This window comes from Thunnus maccoyii, chromosome 23 (assembly GCF_910596095.1).
Source record: "Thunnus maccoyii chromosome 23, fThuMac1.1, whole genome shotgun sequence".
NCBI classification, from domain to species: domain Eukaryota; kingdom Metazoa; phylum Chordata; class Actinopteri; order Scombriformes; family Scombridae; genus Thunnus; species Thunnus maccoyii.
This window is the reverse complement of record NC_056555.1, coordinates 3,331,563-3,352,155: the sequence shown is the minus strand read 5'-3', so window position 1 is coordinate 3,352,155 and position 20,593 is coordinate 3,331,563. Positions and strand designations below refer to the sequence as shown.

Genomic DNA, 20,593 nt, shown 5'->3' with positions numbered 1-20,593 from the left:
CCAATTCACTGCTTTTATACAACAGGATATTATGTATCTCTCCTGAGGCCCACTCAGGCTGCAAGTAGTTGTAGCTAGTTTTTAAATAGATTAAAGGCACACTATGCAGGATCTTTCACTTGTTGTTTGTAAATACAACATTCAAATTTGGCCCCTCCTCCCCGGCTGAGCTCCACACACACACACACACACACACACACACACAGAGCAGACAGCAGTAGAGTACAGAGTCCACAGCAGTTACTGCTGTAAGTGCAACAAAATCCAGCTGTAAGGCAGATGGTATGACTAATTTCTCAAACATCTGTTGAATAAGTAGAACATCGCCGCTGTGTCCGCCTTTGTCATAGCTTCCTCCTGTCTATGTCGCTATGTTTTTACAGTCCCACACTCACCCCCATGTGCTGTTATTGGCAGGGGGCTACACATCCACTGCCCAAAGTCCAGAAACGTCCTGAACACAGCAAAATAATAATAAAATACAGGCAGAGGGCAGAGTCTCTGTAGACACTTTCACTGCCACACACTTATTTCAGGTCATAAGTAATGATTTAGAGGGATTGTTTTTGTAAGAGTCTATACACTGTTTTTTAAGGAAAGTCTTGTATATTATGCCTTTAAAATACCAAAACACTTTGTTTATGAGATTGTTATTTCTTCAATATTAATGTAAAACTTGATTCTTTTGCCACCTCTTTCCTCTGTTTCATTTATTTTGTGTCCTAGTACAGCCAATCACAAAGTATCACACATATTTGTTGTATAATGCGAGTGCCCCACGCACGCCGCGCATTGCGTGCTGGCCTCACATAGAGGGGTTGTTTACTTGGCAGGAAGGACTTTCTTCTTTTTAAACCGGGCTACCCTCAGAGGCGTCAAACTGAGACTTTCCTGGCAGTGACAGCACGTTCATCATTTTGCTTGCGGATCAGTGCACTATGCTAGCGGGCCCTTAGCTCTCAGGGAAAAAATGCGTGTGGATGCACTGGAGCTGACCTCTAGGGGGCAGCGGGGTGTCTCTCTCAGAGAATAATGTATCACACCGGAGCTTTTATGATTTTATGTGGTTTGTATTCAAACAGTTCAAAAATTATAAAGAAGAAAATATATAAAAAATAGAAATAAAAAGGGAAACTGGTCTGACTCCAGGCTTATTTAACCAGGATGGTTTTTGTTAATAATCAGACTTTTCAATTCAGTCCCTCATAATCAATCCATGTCTATTTATCGTTAAATCCTAAATTTTGTAACTGGCTGACATTGACCGTTTACAAACTCTCGATCTCTGGTGTTCCTATGCTTTTGTCAACCGTGGCAGGTGTAGCCCTCTTCCACCCTTGTGGCATCGGAGGGATGGTAGCTTAGACCCCTCGGCAATTCGGAGTCGCTGCCCTTCATGTCCGCCGGCCTACTGTCGGAGTCTAGGACTCTTACGCAAGACCCTCTATCTAAATTTACCATCAGGCATCAAGTTTTTCCTCACAATCAGCTTTCATCAATTTTACCAGAAGCGCAAAAGTGCACCAAGAATTTAGATCTATAATTACCCTCACTCTGAAGTCCTACCTCTCCGGGGGGAGGGGAGTGCTTGAGTAACAGGAAGCTCCTCCGTGGTGTGCGGCTTCAACAGGAAGCACTGCACTGCTTATATCTGCTCCTTTGCAAAAACCCAAGGCAGGGGAGGGCACGTGTCTAGCCCATCCAGACAAAACCAGTTTCTGAGTTCATGTCAGTTCATGTCACCTTGTAGGTATATAGACACAGGAGCACACAGCTGCACTTCCAGACATAGACACAGACGCATAATAACAAACTCCCCCCCCCCCTTTTTTTTTTTTTCTACAACATCAACACTGCAACAACTTCAAAAACAACACGACCCATATCTGATATGTAACGCTGTAATGATACCCAGCCACACAACTTCTGATGGTAATGATGGATACATTTTAAGAATTATAGTCTCAACAATAAAAAGATCAAGAGTCAATGGTTACATGTCTAATGATATATGGATACATTCAGAAATTAAAGAGCAAAGAAAAGTAAAGGTCACATAAAAGATGTGATAACTGATAAAAGTAGGATATAATAAATGACTTAACATGTGTGAATGTGTATTCATATGTGTTTTCTGATTTGGTGTGAGGGTGTGATGGGAGGGGGGTGCCTGTGTAAATGTGTGTGAGTATGTGTGAATGTGTAATCCAGCTGACTTGCAGTAACCATTAAATGACAAAGTCAAAAAGAATATAAGGATACTTGACAGCACAGCATAGTCTATCATCCTAAACAAGATGACAACTATAAGAATGTTTCTGACAATACACTGTCGGAACTCTTGTGGAGGCAACCTCCTTTAGTTTTTTTTTTTTTCAGTTGTTGTTCTAGAATCAACATATGGCAACAACAATAACATCACATACTTTTTCCCCTCTCTCAACAGTTGTGTCAGGCAACTGCACAAATATAAAATCCCAATCTCATAGTAAGAGTGGTAAGCAAAGATGAAATATTTTGCAGTGGTATATGTGGTTTTATATATACAATATATTACTAATAGTCTTAGATGGTATTGATATCACTTCTCAAGAAAATTAATTTTGAAATGGATAAAATAACCAGAGAGGACTGTCTTTTTTTGCCTAATCCGGGAAAGTAGAAACCTGACACATACTAGTAATGGATAATAATGTACTAGTAACCAAATGGTTTAATACACCCAAAGATGTTAAGGGACAGTTCTAACTGATATGGCAAATCTCTGTTCACACAGTTATATTGTCTTACAGTGTATATTATCATATTGCCTGACCTTTTTTAAAATGGTTCTTATATTTTGCGTGCTACCTTAGAGATAACTATTTTGGTGGGACATGCTGAATAACAGAAATGATGAAGCAGGAAGTTGTAGGTGTCCAATATTTGGTTTCTTAAAAGCTCCTGTGAGTAGTAATGTGTTGCCCATGTTTGTGATTTTTTTTTTTTTTTTTTTAAACTTTTTTCTGCAATCCAATTCTTGCTCCTATGAAAGTTGAATGCTCACTCAAAACATCTGCTAAATGAATGTTATGCAATGGAATGCAGAAACAAACAGAACAGGAAAAGATTGCATTTGCACATTTTTTTAGAGCAGGGTGGACATGCTTGTCATCTCTCTGTCACTTCACTGTTCTCCTGTTGTGTTCTCATGTGCAGTCAGCAGAAGAGAAGGTCCCCGTATGGTACATCATGGATGAGTTTGGCTCCCAGGTGCAGCACTCTGACCAGCCAAGCTGTGGCATGGCTCCCTTCTTCTACGTACAGGGCCAGCTGGCTTACACCGTGCTCTGGCCTCTGCAGGACCTGCAGGAAGGAGGTGAGAGTGGACGCACATCCACACACATAAAATACAGATAGTGATCAGGATGTGAGAGCTTGAACGAAAGCCTGTCGTCTCCATTTCCTTTTGCTGCGGTCAGATAAAATGCACATTTATCGTGCTATTGCTCCACATCTATAAAACACAACTCCGCACATCAAAATTGTATCATTATTTCCACAGATGAAGTAACTCGTGATTATGCGTATGGAGAGACAAACCCCCTGGTGAGGCAATGCCGACTGTTACTGTGGAAACCAGCTGATCTAGATGGGGTCAGCAGTGTCACCACTGAGCCCCCAGACTCATACTATGAGGTGAGGAGAATCAGTTTCACCTGTTCAGTTAGCATTAGCATGTTGCAGCTTTGAGAAGCAAAATAAAACCATAAAGACCTTTAAATGAGAATTCATCTACAGTACAGCCAGCATCAGACAGACCTACCTGGGCACAGGGAGAACATGTGCCCCAGCTGGCCGGTGGGTTTGAACCCACAACCCTCTTGCTGTGAGGTGACAGCGGTAACCACTGCATGATCATGCTCTACAGTGGAAGATGCAAAATTATCTTTTTGTCAGAGATCACTGACGTACAGAAGAACAAGAAAGGCCTCTGAAAAGAAATAACAATCTCTCCAGCTAGCTCTCATTGTAACAGTCAACACTGTACTGTAAAATGAATGCTAGAAGAAAAGGGTAATAAAAGTGTGATTTGTAGCACTATAGAAGAGTGTAAATAGCTTTTCTCAATTATGATTCCAATTTGGCTTATTGATTTCCTCAATCACACTGTTCTCTGCTGGCTCTGACAGCAAAAATGACCTTCTATTTACAACAGACTGCTGTAAGCCAAGGTTGAAGTTTAATTTAAGTCCCTCTACTCAGCATTTATAAGCAGAATACTATCCAGTTCTTTTCTTGTCTCTGGTTGAGCACAATATTTTTTCTTTCATCCTGATTCATTTAGGTAAAAATGTAAGACAAGATTATATCAGATTATGATGCATTTTTCAATATTTCTTGGGCTATCAAAAAGACTTGCATGAAGTTATTTTAATTTTGCTGGTAGATATAAGTAATGTATGTAAATGTACTATATACAGACTGAGGTCCTAACATTCCTTTTTTAAATAGATTAACAAATAATCATAAAAATAATAATGAACTGGCAGGTAGAAGTAGCTGAAATGTACATGGAAAAAAACAACTGAATCATCTGCTTTATAACCTTGTAACCTTTAGCATTGTTGTAATGAACCGAATAAGAACGCTCTGAAATGTCTCAATGTCAGCAGACAAAAGTCTGTCCAACATTTATTTTGGCTGGAATTTCAAGATCCTGTTCAGGCGTCACCAAAACAAGTCTTTGAATTTCACACCTGCACAACAAAACATTGCTCCATAGTGATATTAGTGTTCAAAAGCTCCACAGGGTCCCCTTAAGAGCAGAATATTGGTTTCACTGCCATCTCTTATTTCATAAATGAAATAGTGTAATATTCAAATATTATTGCACTCCTATCCATCCTGTCCTGGCACGCTTGTTGCATTCAAGTTTTATGCAGGATAAAATCCTTGTTGCACTCACTCTGCCCTTTTAATTTCTACACCCCATTAAACAAAAGTTATGTTTGATACCTTCCAGAACTCCTGTTTTCACACTGTTTGCTCTATTCTCCTCTGTCCTCTCTGTCCGTTTCTCCAGACCATTGCACAGGAGAACAAGGAGCAGTTTCCCCTTGAAATCCAACCCCAAACTGTGCCCGAGGAGAAAATCCTCAAGTAAGTAGACAGCCATTGTACAAAATACTGAGGCAACATCATCTTTTTATGAAGTGCACATCTGAATTTAATCTGATATCCTACATCAACAGTGCAGTAGGATGTGTAGGAAATTTAAAGAGGCAAAACTCAACATATATGAAAGGTGCTTTGTGATGTTGGAGAAGTCTGTGCCAACTAAAGCCATGAAAACTGCCTTATGTGTGCAATAAGAGGTGGTCTGAACAGGCGTCTTTATGTCCAAACATGTCCCAGACAGAGAGATGATTAGGTTTAAAAAAAAAAAAAAAAGGAAGTAACATTTCTAATAAAATTACAACACACTAAATACCAAAAATGTCTTGCTCCTTTTCACAGCTCAGGTTGCTCCATTTCTGTCTTGTCTTTTTTTTTTTTTTTGGGTGTGCATTTCTGCATTTATCTGTTTTTCTTGTTTTTCTCTGACTGATATCTTCAGTTTTAATCAACCACGTTATGTGTGTTGCCGTGTACTTCTTTCTAATCGACTTCATAATTTCCGCTCTGTTATCGTGTGCTTTGCTTCCAGGGTTTACTCTGAAATGTCACAAGTAACAAACAACTTGACACATCCACGTTTTCAGCTGACAGAGGAAGAGGAGGAGGCTGACATTATCTGGAGTTACAATCACATCAAGGATTACAGGTCAGAAACCAAGCAACAGACACACAACGTGCGTACTCTCACACACACCTGTTGGCTCCATGGTGCTCTTTCATCAGTCACACAATGTAGGGAAAAATTTAGATTAATGGTGTGCTGTATTGGAATATGAAAATTATGAGACCATTTTAAAAAAAATGATCAGTTTTGATATAATTATTTTTATGAAAGTCTATAATAACAATTTGGCGGAAAGAGTCTCAGTAGCAAGCTATGAGTTGGCAGTTTTGTGATGTATTATTATTGCTATATAGCACGAATAATAATCATAATAGAAAATTCTTTGAATAATATCAGTATGAGTTTCAAGCTAGCATAAATATATTCAAGCACAGGACAAAGCCACTGTAATTTTAGGCACATTTACTATAAACTACTACCACAACTGAACAACAAGACAAGAAAAATCATTATGGGAAAGTTATAACTAAAAAAAAGATGAGTCATAAAGGGGAACTTCCACCAATTTACATGTTACAAGTTAGCAAACCTCTGTAGCCTGCACCTCATCTCTGCTGGAGGCTAGCAGCTCCAGGCTACATTAGCTGCTACTAGCATAAAACATACAAATCTGTACAGGCCATATAGTCAAATAAATAGGGTCAAGTTGCGTAGTGGGTAATGTAGGCACCGGGTTTTGACAAGAGAAGAATATGAACAAATAAAAAAGACAATATTTCTGGTTCTGCTGAATCATTTTTTATCCTTTTTTAAACTGTCCATTTTGACACTGTTATAGCAGTGCTAATGAGTGGGAATGCTCTTTAAACGATCCCCCATGTTTTAAGATATACAAAAATACTCTGCTTTGAATCATTTCTGTCTGACATGTTTTTTTCCCTCAGAAAGCACATAAAATGACATCTCTTACTTCCTCATTGAAAAATCCAGAATCTATGAATATACTGTACAAATATTTCAAAAGTTTATCTGCAGGACACAAGATGTATCCTACTTCACTGTTAAGTCCATTTTCCATGTTTGTGCACTGGAGGCTTCAAGTTTCCACATCACACTTGTGTCACTTGCATCCTGGACCATGATTGGTTACAAACTACAGTGGTCGTGATGTCACAAATCCTACTCATAGTTACATGTGTTAAACTGAGATTTAAGGTGAGCACAGAGAAACTTTCCTCCTTCAGCAGACGAATGTGAAAACAAACTCTGTACATACATCATGCAGCACAGAGAAGAGAACAACATCCAACTGAAGGAACAAGAAGAAAAACACATTTTTGAGTGGAGAGGGACCTTGGCTAATTGTAAATAGGCTAATTCACAAAGTACCTAAAAGCACCAGGGTCTAAGCAAAGTACAATGCTCTGCTGGTCAGTAATTGTATGTGCCTTTGGAGCGGCAGTGTCAAGTAATAATCAGTTATGCCAAGTATCTGGTAGTGGCCAGAACCCTGATCTAGTTTATTGGTCAGTTGCCCGGTTTCACTCCTTATCTGGACAGACTGTTCTTGGATTTAGAGTAATGACTTATTCTTTAGAGAACGTTGTATTCATTCATTTCAGAACATTGCAGGTAACTTCGCTTGGGAACAAAAATACATAATTTCCCTTATCTGCTATGGTTGGTTGATTAGTAAGGTTATGCAGTCTCTAAACAGTACGTAAAATGCTAGAATAACAATACTGTATGAAACTATTTTTATGCTAATGGCTCTATTTTCAAGTGGAAATAGACAACTTTTTGCTTTAACTTATTATGAAGTAAATGCTGATTGCACAGTGTAATGGCTATAGAATAATGACACCATTGGCGTTTAGATTGGTTCACTATAAGCCTTGCTGTCACTATGCAATTCAGTCTGCCATCGGGTACAATCTCCCGGGAAAATGAAGGCTCGATTTACTGCACAAACGAAGAACGTCAACCATTGCACAACCAAATGAGGGAGAGGATAACTCTTTATGCTATGTTATAAATGTGGAATACTGCACAGTCAAATCTGATGGCACACTACTTATATCTGTGTGTGTTGGAAGTTGACTGAGTAAGGGAGACTAACAAAGAGAAATTTGTCTTTGTATATTTATTTAGCTTTTGCGCAAAAGGACTGAAACCAACAAAGTGACAGTCAGCAACTGCAGAGGAATCAATCCCGAGTGCATCCTCACTAGGGTTCTTATATGCATAAGAACAAATAATCAATAGTTACATTCAATGGAAGGATAGACATCAATGATTAATGAAGGCATTTCCCAAATGAAGGCACACTCTTGTCTCAGACTGACAAAAAAAGGTTAATGTGCAGGCTAGGCTATATTTCAACATTACATCATTTAGCATGTAAATGTGGTTAACAGATCAGGCATTGTATTAAGAAAGACAGTTCATTTATAGTATCAGGGGTTCGAGTAAAGTTCAGCAGAAATGGAGCTAGTCATGCTTTCTACAAAACAGTATAACACAGAGAGTCACACTCAATACAAAGGTTATTCACTAAATGATCATTTTTCCTCTACACTGCTGTACACTATATTTTATTTGCATTGAGTATGCTACCTGAATAAACTTGTCTTTTGCTTTCGTCTTGTTAGCTAAGGTAGCTAATAGGAAGAAAGCCCTCTACAAATCAGTTAGCTAAGCTACCAGCCCTACAGCCACAGAATACTGGATCAGTGTCCAGTCAGGCTGGTCTACTTAAAATCATATAATGTAAATAAATATAATAAATATGACTCATATCAATCACATACTAAAGAATTTCTATCTGCTTTCATGTCTCCGTTATAGACTAAATGAACGTTACTCCCCCCTCCATCCTGACGCCAACCCCTGCTGTAGTTACTTCTTTGTGCAAAACAATGTTACTCAAACTATGTTATTACTATGCAATTCACATCATTACAACAACTTTTGCCTGTTCCCAAATTCAATATAAAATTGTGACAATTTCAGTTTTACCTCTTCAGTGAAAATGCTTCTTTCTCCTCTCTTATTTCCAAAGTGATATTGGTCATTTCTCCAGAGCTACACTCTGAGGACAACAGAAAGTGATCCAAGTGTCTTTGTGACAGCGGCTCAAACAATAATACCACTTAGAAATGCTGGGGGGGATTTTTTTTTAAAAATCACATTAATTTCCATTGCTTTCAATTTTTTACAATTCCTGCAATTTTGCCAAAATAGGAGCACATAAAAGTTTGCACAATATATCACAGTTTTTGAGAAAAGCTGCTGCAAAGTCAAACATTGTGGCCACAAAAATCACAAAAAAACATAGAAAACCTGGAGGGACTAATTACTGCAGGCCTGCTGGAGATGTGGGGGAGGTTCTCACAATAGTGTGTGTGTGTGTGTGTCTGTCTGTGTGTGTGTGTCTGTCTGTGTCTGTGTCTGTGTCTGTGTCTGTGTCTGTGTCTGTGTCTGTGTGAGTTAGTTCAGTTTAATCTAGATGTTTCACAGGTCTTCAGATTGAAGCCATAAGCTTTGTAACTGTGTCTCCAGTCTCAGAGTGTTAAGGCAGAGGGGAGTATGTTATTGTCCACTGTCCGAGGTCATGACAAATTATGTTCTCCTGCTTGAGTTTTGTTTGAAGACAGTGAAAGGAATTTAACAACATTTATCATTTTAATGTCTTTTACTTGTTTCTGCCATGTTCATTACTCCAGGAGAAACGACTCAGATGTCACATGTAGGCAGGCATTTGAAGCATGGAGCCCTGTATGTGTTTCTGAGTTTCAGTTTCAGTTTACAGACACTCTAACCCTGTGACTAACTGAACTCTGACCCTTGTTATATTTTGAAACTTAGGTGGAATGCAAAGTAGTCTTGCTTTTGTCGGAGGGTATTTAAGATCTGGCTGCAAATGGCAGAGAGAGATGTTGATCTTAGCCAGTGACATTGGATATGTTTCCCTCTCCTGAAATATAATGCATTGTGTTTTTGATTACACTACTTCAACTGCCAGTGCTCCTTGTGTCTGTGTGTTTTCTTGAGTGATAAAGGCAATTTTTCCACCACAAGATATTTGCAGCAGTTAAATATGTCATAAGTCTGCTCTTCATACTGTTCATACTATTATGGTAATCTGTCCTATATGAGTGATTGGTATGTATGAAGCAGAATTATTATAGATAATCCAGTTTATTTATTCATCCACAGAGCCAGGCTGTGTCTGAATTCAATTGTTCACTTATCACTATATTTTTTTAAATGCCAAAAAATCATCTGGTTCTAGCATCACCACATTTCTTTCTTTTATATCAGTGTAAGGTGAATATCTTGGGTTTTGGACTGTAAGTTGGACAAATCAAGCCATTGATATTACCTAGGACATGGAGAAAATGTGATGTGATTTATTATTTCAAATGGAATTTTATTCAATTTCACTAAACTTCTGTGTGATCTGTCAGTTAGTACCTTTACACACACACTAGTCTGTCACACTAGTCCCTGTTATGTCTGGTTTTAATCATATTCAGGGTGGATATGAAACATTGGAAACCTGGTTATTCATATTCCAATATGACTCTAACGTTAGGTTACTGATCATCCGTGCAGGAGTGTCTTTGACTCTTCATATTTAATAATCTCATCATCATTTTCTGTACTGAGGTGCAAATATATTTTCACTTACGGATGTCCTAACCACCTTTTTATAATTTTCATTTTTATTCTGTTTTTTCTGTCATACAACTCATAGAGCACACTTTAGGCCTGCGTTAGGGAGAGACGGACACTTCAAAGTGGATTGGGCGTCTGAAATTAATTACAGGAGGCAGGCAACAGTTAGGGTTGGTTTATGCTTGATTCTAGTTCAACTAGAAAGTCTGAATAATTACTTTGAATTAAAGTAAATGAAAATGTGTTAATTAAATAAATGATGATGATAAAATATAAATAGTAAGAGTTAAAATCAAAAGCCAGCAAGCAACAGATGCACCAACTGTGTCTATTGGAGTCTGTGGGCCCTATTTTATCTCTTTGCTATTTTAAGACTGACACAGTTGTCATTTTCCCATCCAGCGCCCACATTGTTAAAATGGCAATGACACTTGCGCCCATCAGTGCGCCCATGGGCATGTTGGTCTAAAAGTAAGGTGTGGTCAGGTGCATTGTTGGCGCATTACTATCTTGAGGCAGCAGAGAGCGATTGCGCTATTGACCAACAAAAACCTGGTCTGAAGTCAATGGTGCAGTGTTTCACTGTTATTTTAAGGGCACATTATCAGGACAGTAATATGCACCTACACAGGCGGGTGCACAACATGCACTCTGCTTGTTACACACACAGGACGCGCAGCAGCACACAAACATGCAAAAGGTAACAAATAAAAGGATTACAATGTGAAAGATTATTATTGTGAATATTGATATATTTTTAAAATACATGTCATAATGCTTAGTCATAGTATTTATCAGAATTAACTAATTGCAGTAATGATGGATTAAATTGTTTAATTATTTGACCAAATCGTGGCAATGCACGTAGGTATTTAAACAGACAGACAGCTGATCAGACACAGATCGACTTTCCTGCAGCATCAATACATGATGACATGAGGAACACATGAGGAAATACATGAGGTGAAAACAATGATTAAACTAAAGAAGGAAATAAATCTGCACAGCTTCTAGCTGTTGCCAGCAGCAGGATCAGAACCTTGGAGAGCTGATCAAGTCCTGATAACTGTGTTGATGATGATTTAATTTTTGAACAATATTTAACAAATATTCTTTAACATTTTTAAGATTACAGTGATCAGGTTTCCATACTTTCAGCATTTAAAACTCTGCTGATTTGGCCTGTTACTCCATGACTGAACAAAACGATTTTCAAGAAACCAAAGTTGTAATTTAAAAAAATAAACCTTTTCAAAAACCAAACGAATTAATGAAGAGGATCTTAAACTGGTGGTCTGGGGCTGACCACAGGGGGGTCCAGGAGCAGCAGTGTGCTCGTTATGGATCATGCCCTTCCCCTTTGCGCATGAGCAGATCCATTTCCTCTGCAGAGAAGCATTCCTTCTTGCTGCTTGGCAAATGCACCATCATAATAGCAATCTGCTAAGGTGCAAGCGCACCTGGCTCTTAAAGGGAATGGGAGATGACACTGTGATTGGTTTATTGCATGTTATGCCAAAAACACACCCATGATTAATTAGGAGACTATGGACAACCCCTCTGAACCATGCACCTGGTGCATCAACCATTTTTCTGCCGTTAAAATAGTAAAAGTGGTTTTGGACACACCCTCAATGCAATTGCGCAGTGCGCTTTAGACGGTGTGCTTTAGATCGTTAAAATAGGGCCCTGTGTGTTCAGTTCAGCTTCTGACTGAACTCAGAGCTCACCGGAAACTTTGAAGTATAGCTTGCTTAAATTTATGAAATAATCTATATGTGGTTTTTTTTTGCATATTTGTGTCGATTAGCACCGTCCTGGGCAATTTCACATCTACTCACATCTTTGCATTGACTTTGTATGTAATCACACCGGCCTAAAATTCGCTCCGCCTTCTGTCTGGACACACCCTTTTTTGTTGATACAATCGGTTATTAACTTTTCTGAAACTCCAATTGGACTTTGATTTTCCTCTCTGACAGGAAGCTGAGCGAGGAGCGACCTCATGTCATGCTTAACCAGTTTCCCTGTGAGAGCCTTGTCACTGTGAAGGACTGCCTGGCTGCCATTGCCCGGAGAGTGAACGGTGGCCTGGCACCTTATTGGCTACCAGAGACCTTCAACCTCCAGACAGAGCTGCCGCAGTTCACCAGGCATTACCAACTGAGACAACAGAGGTTGGACTCATATGTTTTTTAGTAATCTCTGAATATTGTACTGATATTTTACTGATACTGAATATTTGAATATAACCAAGAATGTGTTGCTGGTCTGATGAGCACTACAACAAGATCGTTAAGTTGTACGTCCGACTCTAGTTTTTGAGGCACCACTTGAAGATAAAGTGAAATTCTTTTGTCGTTGCTGATGTAATGTGTCACTGGTCCCTGGAAGTTCGATGTTAGACATCTTCTCAAAAGTTGTCTTGGTGTATGTTCCAGGGGGGAGGATAACCACTGGATCTGTAAGCCCTGGAACTTGGCCCGTGGACTGGACACACACATCACTAACAACCTGGACTACATAATCAGACAGAGAGAGAGTACACCAAAGGTACCAACACATACACAGACAGACACCATGACAACAGCTTGCCTAAGGCCACGTCTACATTTAGCTGACTTAATCACAAATGCTACTCAAAATGAGTTGATGTTCAGCATTTACCTCAAAACCATTATGAGTTATGTAACATCTTGTTCCATTGGTAAGTACTTGCCATAACAGCTAAACCATGACTGCTGAACTTTTCTGTTCAGCCCATGGAAACAAGATGTTGCCACCAGTGGTTGGAAACTGGTGTTTCTTGGTACATAATGCCATAAGAGACGTGAAGACAACATCCTGTGCAAAGACGTTGCTGTGGCAATCAAACCACAACATCTGAGTTGGTAACTTCAGTTCTTGAAAACTATGACACGTTTTATGCAATACACCATACTCCTACTCTGCTGTGGTTCAGATCTATGTAAAATATCTGACTGTTTAAAATGAGAAGTGTAAAGAACACATCGTGTGCCAAAATAAAGAGACTTGTGCTTTAGTTGTGGCATGCCCTGTTACACTTGCTGTATGTGTTCATCTTTTGCATCCTCCAAGCAGGATTATCACACCGATCTTCAGTATAGTGGTCCTGCTCCCAAAAAGAGCCAAATTGTGACAGTTAACACATTCAGCTGATTGAACTTCACCAGACTCCATTGAAAAAAAACAACAATTTAATGTAATGATGATTGGTGATGGATCGCTTGTTAAGTAGTCATTTAAATTACATTTTTACTGAAACAAGTCAACACATTTACCTACAAAATATGTGCTGAATTAAACAGCGGCTCCTAACATTATTTTATTTTTAAAATATCATCAATGTTGCTTGCCTTCAACCTCTCTAAATTGTGTATTTTTATATGGGAGTTTGGTATGAGCGTTGTTAACTCAGAGGCTGCTCAGTTGGGCCGTGCTTTCAGCGTCTTCAATGGACACACCACCAGCATTTCAGAGCAAAGAATACTGCTTATTTTTCCAGGATTTTGAAACCTAATTTTATATACTGGGCGATTTTTTTATTTTTTAATCATTTAAATTTGGCTGGGTGGTTAATTACACATTTTTCTGCAGTGTGACAAACTCTGAATGGCCTCACTCCAAGGCAGAGTGAGACGTGTTATTGTTTACATATGGGGATAAGAGCATATTTTCAGACAGTCTCTCTTGGAAGACATTCATAGTGTTTGATCTCTGTTGTTCACATAAAAAGTGAAAGAAAGAAATAGTTCTATCAAGAATGAAAAAGATCCAGAGAAGTTTAAACCTCACCATTGATCAGCTTAGCTCCACACAGCTGAACAATGAGTGAAGAGGGTGTGAATGTCGGCTTGTCAGTGTCGGAAAGTGACAGAAATGGCCTTGCACCGCCCCTGCTGACACGCAGTCGGGAAGGGGTTCTTCCAACAAGCAAGCGTCTGAAGGAGGATAAAGTCACCTTATGGCTTGTTCAAAACCAGCCTATACAAAAAAAGAAAGGTTAACAATGAAAACTCTGTGTTTAAGGATGAGTGGACTGAAAAATTAGCATCCGTTTTGCCCAAGGGAAGACCATTGAGCTTGATTTGCAGCAGCCATAGTGAAGAATTGTAGGCTAACATATAATAAGGGAATAACATCCTTCATCAGATGACTTGCAACAGATGGCGTGATAGGTAGGTAACTACGTGACACAAACAACTCAGCTACCAGAGAGTTCTGTTACTAACTTAGGACATGTCCAGATATGATCCAGTGTTTCACCAAATGTTGCTTTCTGAACATACAATTTTGATAAAGGTTTCCTGTGGGAAATCATGTGGTAGTTTCTAGGACCTGATAACCATTCCTTTTATCACCAAGGTCATGATGTATCTTGTTTTACTGGCTTTCCAGTTCTCAGAAATGAATATTTCTCAAGGACAAAGGTTAACCAAGGAGGCTTATATGGTACAATGAGGTAATACAAGCAAGTCAGTTACTTCCTTAGCAACGCTTTCTTAGAATTAGACCAATCATAGCCATAGGTATAGACAATCAAACCACAATATCTGAGTTGGTGACTTCAGTTCTTGGCAACTAGCATCTACACCTGCACCTGCTCTGATGTGGTTCAGATCTGTGTTAAGTATCTACCAGTGCAAATGAGAAGTGTAAAGAACACATCCTGTGCCAAAATACAGAGAGTGCTTTTGTTGTGGCATGCCCTGTTACACTTGTGTGTTCATCTATTGCGTTCTCAAAGCAGTCTTCAGTATTGCGATCCTGCCAAAGAGCCAAATATCAGCTTGTCTATGTAAGTGATAAAGGCAATTAAATATCAGAGACAGTATTCTTTTGCAGTCCAGCTGCCTTTAATAAATCACTAAGTATATGCATACCTGAGCTCTGCAGCAAGAGCAGCACCTGGAACAGCTCACACAAAAACTTTATACTTTCAGCCTCTGCCCAACACAACCATTAACACAAGCAATTTGTGCATAGTCATACCTCTCTGTCTGCAGACACCTTTTTCTTGTAAGATAATCAGTAGCAATTCCATATATGGTGTTATTCATCAGTTTTTGCATTTAGTTCCCCTTTCCAACTATAATTTCTTGGAATCAGGGTCACCGTGTATCATGCACCTCAGATAACCTTTTCTACTTCTCCTTTCCTAACAAACTAGACTGCCCACACAAACAAGGTGCGAGACATCTTACTTAAAAAACAGAACAATGTGATTACAACATACTGAGGTCAATAGACAGAGTCAAGAGTGAATCATGTTCTTTAAAGACAAAACTGATCAGTTGAACACACTTCTACACAGGATCAACAATCATCAAAATATTTATATAATAAAAGAGTATTTTCGCCAACAGTATACTTCTAATATCATTTTTTTCCTCCACACCTTCATGCTGTGTCTATTCTAAAGTTCCTTGCTGTGTAAAATGAGACAGTTGAGTGTTTATGTGGAAAAATAATTTCCCTTGTGTTAGTAGTCATGGCAGTGTCAGCACAAGAGACAGTACACAAGAGGGTTAATTATAAAAGCATATACAGGCATCACAAAGACAGTACACAGGTGGGTTAATTATTAAAGAATCAAAGAAAGGTCAGTGCTCATGATATTTCATTATTTGCTTAGAATGTTTGATTAAAGGCCACAGGCCCTATTTTTTTTTTAATTTTAGGTGAGTTTGAGCGTCAAGGTCACTAATGAACTTAGCAATCATGGTCGAATATTTCTGAGTTTGGTTAAAAGCTAGGTGGGACCTAGAAATAGATAGGGCTGTAGTCTGCTAGTCGACTAGTTGATTAGTTGGTCAATATGCTCTCGTCCGACTAAATTCACATTGGTCGAATAATCTCCGTGTTACTTTCATAAGGAGAAAACTGCTACATCAGTAGCTTTCCAGGATTAATCTATTATTTCCTGAGACTGCTGGTCTAACTGTGCTCAACGTCTACTGAACGTACTGAACATTTATTGAATCAGTGTTTCTCCTATAATTATCACAAGAAGCCCCGCAAGGCCAGAAAATATTTTTTAATGCCAAAAATAACGCCAAATATCCATGCATTCGGAAATCAATAGCGTTTGGGAGTCTCTGTGCAGCGCTGTTCCGGTACGTGAGTCAACCCTCTGTTGTTGCCCAGGAAACTACTGGTAACATAACTCCGTTAAGGAATATGGCATTGCGTAGTGTGTTTGCGTAGCGGGTGGGAAAGAGCGAGTGGCAGAGAAGTGACGGTATATGCAAGCGGAGCAGAGGAAAAGGTTAGTAGTAAGTTGTCAGTCTGGCGGTCCCCCCCGACTAATCGATTAGTTGAAGATTATGTACGATTTCAGTCGACCAAGATTTTCTTTGGTTGACTACAGCCCTAGAGATAGGCTCCACATTAGGAGTTGTTATGAAAGGTACATAGGATGATGTTTTATGATTTTGCATTGGGTTTTTCATCCTGGGAAAGAAGCCTCGCTTTGCTCTGTATTACACTTGATGCACAGTAAATCTATTCACATTGAACTCAGAAACCCAGTTTCAAGTGATTTTCTTTGAGCCTGAACCTATTTGAGTTTTTGAGATTTATATGTTATAGGAGACCTGAAGATTTATTGGCCCATCTGAAGATTTTCCACCCACCTCATTTGTTGTGTGTGTTGTCTGTGTTGTATCAGGTTTATGTTGTCTGAGTCAGTGGTAGGACAAATTATAGTTATGTAGATTTCTATGCCTCTTTAATGTGTTGATTTGACGAGCTTTTAGAGGATAGTGTTGTTTGTTCTTAATTTAATGTGATAGCAATGTTATTTTGTGATGCTGCTTCCGTCCACACCTGTGTGCTGTCATTCTGGCATTTATGGTTGTGAAGATATAGAAAAAGAAGAAATACTATTCCTACACTAGTTGAACTCTTGACCTTTGTTTCTATATGAGGGTTGCTCACTAACCTGTAAGGTTAACTATACATATTTTCAGATCCTGTACAACAGTATTCAAGGACTAGCTGAGTGCCAAGGCAAAGAAAAGATAGCTAGGATAGCATATTAAATCAATCAGATAGCCCCTGTGTATAGATATTGACCAATCGGTAACATCCCATCGCTCTAGGAGAAGGATAGTAAACAAGGTTTAAAAGAATATGCCGGGAAAGAGTTCTTGGGCCTGTGTTCTGAATCCAGACTCTTCATATGTCACATCTGTACATTGTACTCTTTGCAGGTTTTTAAGTTATAAGATTTGTCACTTATTTCAGTCATCCTGCGACATTAATACATTTTTACTACGAGCAGAACCAAAGAAAAATAGAAAGGAAAAGAGGAAGAGTTTTACTGTTCCATTCCATCTGTTTCCATGACCCATTTACTCTAGTTGCTATCAAACTCCTCTCCTGTGTTTAGTTTCCAGGTGTTAATAGATGGTGGTTTAACGTCCAGCCAATTCCGTGTGATTTATTTCAATGCCGCTATGTGTATTATTGTATACAGATATTTATCTCCTTCTCTCTCTATTTCTTATGGGGTGGCACCTAATACAATATTGAACAGTTGCAACAGCTTCTTTAAATGAGAAGTGTTTGACTTTCTCCCGAACTGCCCCCCCAAAACATTTACAACACTGGGCAGTGATAAAAAGTGTGTGCATGGTTAGCTTCCTGTTCCGCACATTCCCTCCAGCATTCAGCACTGCCTGATGTATATTGATATGATTTTTGGTGTTACGAAAAGCCTCATGTTAATTTTCCAGGCAAATTCAATATTTTGACTTTGTTGTCTTGAAAATTCTTTTACATGCTTCTTTCCAATCTTCTTCCAAAATTGTTATTGCCACTTCTGTTTCCCATTTCTCTTGGTGTTGTCCACATTTACCTTTGTTTCCTTTAAGATTTTACACAGTTACACAATTTTCACTGTTTCTATTTTTGCTTATAAATTTCAGTAACCCATGCCTTTTCTGAATGTTCTCTCTCTGCTGTTTCATGAGATAGCCTATTATTTGTATCTATTTAAAGAAATTATTGTTACCTATATTAAATTTAGTTGCTAATGTTTCAAATGAGTCCATCATACTATTTGTAATTATCTTTAAATACACTTGTAACCCCTTTCTCGCCCATTATTCTCGTAGTTTATCCATTTTATTAGGCAGAAAATCTGGATCACTTGCTATCTCTCTGAAATATATGCAGATTTTGTCAAATTTATATATTTTACATATATATCTCCAATTTATTAATGTATTTTCTTCACATCTATTATTTCCATTTTATTTTTGCATTTCCATAATATCCATAATATGAATACCTGCATTTATTATTGTTACTTCACTTTCTCTTTAGTCATGATTAACCAGGAGATGCATATAATTATTAACATAATGTTTTTATTTCCCATCTTCTACTTGTTTTCTCTTAAATCACTTTATTACGAATACTGTATTGTCTATATGAGAGAAAGAGAGAGGAAAAAAGAAGGGAATGCTGCACTTGTTACAAATTAATATTGGCAAGTTATAATCTATTTTCATTAAAGGGGGCTATCAGTCCTTCTGGATACCAGGAGCTGCCTTCACCACTCAATGGGAAATAAAGATATTTGCCTCTATGGGAGAGGCCCACACCCCCTGCAACACATGCCTTATATGTAAATAAGGGAAACCTTCCTCAAACCACATCAGAAACAAAACATCTCTGAGACCAACACCTAAGAGATGCAATATACTGTATTAGATTCTACAAAAAAAAGAAAATGCGTGCCAGTGTTAACATGCCTCCAGAAAGACCAATGGCTCCTTCAATATAACTTAATTTTCCCACCTCTATGCACCCTTCATATATCCTACGCACAAGTATTGTTGCGACTCTTTGATTTACCCTTAATTGTGGTTTATGTCGGCATGGATGAAAGCTCGCCACCTTCAGCTTAACCTCTCTGACTGATTTCCTTGTCATCCCAGCCAGTCCCTCAATACAACAATACAACAAAGTATCCAGCTCAAATCAACTCAACTCATGTCCACAAAGTCTGCCCAGAACTTGGGTGTCATGATTGATGACCAACTAACCTTCAAGGTTCACGTGGCCTCAGTTGCTTGGTCATGCTGATTTGCCCTGTAGGAAGATCAGACTCTACCTGTCTGAGCATGCAGCACAGCTCCTGATACAGGCTCTCATATTATCATGCATTGACTTCTACAATTCCTTACTGGCAGGTTTCCCTGCACGTACGTTCAAACCAACAACAACTGGTCACACAAGCACAACTGGTCTTCAACCAGCCTGAAATGGAACTTCACCCTGCTGTTCATTTCCCTCCACTGGCTCCCAGTTGCTGCCTGCATCAAATTCAAAACCCTGACACTCACTTACAAAATATCAACTAAACCAGCTCCCGCCTACCTGAAGTCCCTCATTCAGGTCTACGCTCCCTTCTGCTCACTATGCTCTGCCAATGAAAGGTGCCTGGTACCACCACCACAACAGGGCCCTAAGTCGCTTGCTAGGTTCTTCTCTTCAGTAGTTCCCCGGTGGTGGAACAAGTTACCAAACTCTGTTTGATCTGCAGAGTCCCTCTCTATCTGTAAGAAAAGACCAAAGACCCAGCTCTTTTGCAAACACCTCTGCACTTGATGGACTAAAGAAAAAAAAATCTGCTTCTATGCACTCTATGCATTGCCTTTGTGCACTGCCTGTTGGCACCTACGTCCTGTTGGACTCGAACTTAGGCTTTATGGCACTTAACTGCATTGTTCTCTCCTGACTAGATCCTTGCCTGTGTTGTATCAGCTCTCAGATGTACGTCACTTTGGATAAAAGTGTCTGCTACATGGAATTGTAAATTGTAAAGAGTGCCTTATAAATGTTAACCTAAGGTTTGTTTTCCCCATTCTAACCCATTTTAATAACTTTACAAGCATATAACACTTATTCACACTTCTCCATACAAGTAAAACCCTCAGTCACCCAACCATGCACTCTGTCTCCCATTCACTGTCATACATGCACCCATGCACACCCATTAACTGGGCAGGGGAGTACCAGAGATTGTCAACTTTAACGTCAAGGGCAATGTAAAAATCTCAACATAATAGATAAGGACAACATAAGAGATCCTTCACACAGATTGTCTCTCATATTGTCCATTATTTGTTCTCAAAGTCCTTTTCTCTTTCCTTC

At 38.9% G+C, this 20,593-nt stretch overlaps 1 protein-coding gene across 1 annotated transcript in view; it reads left to right on the top strand.

Annotated features, from left to right (window-relative positions):
- Positions 1-20,593, top strand: part of ttll12 (tubulin tyrosine ligase-like family, member 12) — a 34,990-nt gene that overhangs the window by 3,054 nt on the left and 11,343 nt on the right. The window contains exons 4-9 of the mRNA XM_042403464.1: positions 3,199-3,358; positions 3,545-3,678; positions 5,066-5,142; positions 5,690-5,806; positions 12,388-12,582; positions 12,847-12,958. Coding sequence (XP_042259398.1) covers positions 3,199-3,358; positions 3,545-3,678; positions 5,066-5,142; positions 5,690-5,806; positions 12,388-12,582; positions 12,847-12,958 — 795 coding nt within the window. The remainder of the gene's footprint in view (positions 1-3,198; positions 3,359-3,544; positions 3,679-5,065; positions 5,143-5,689; positions 5,807-12,387; positions 12,583-12,846; positions 12,959-20,593) is intronic.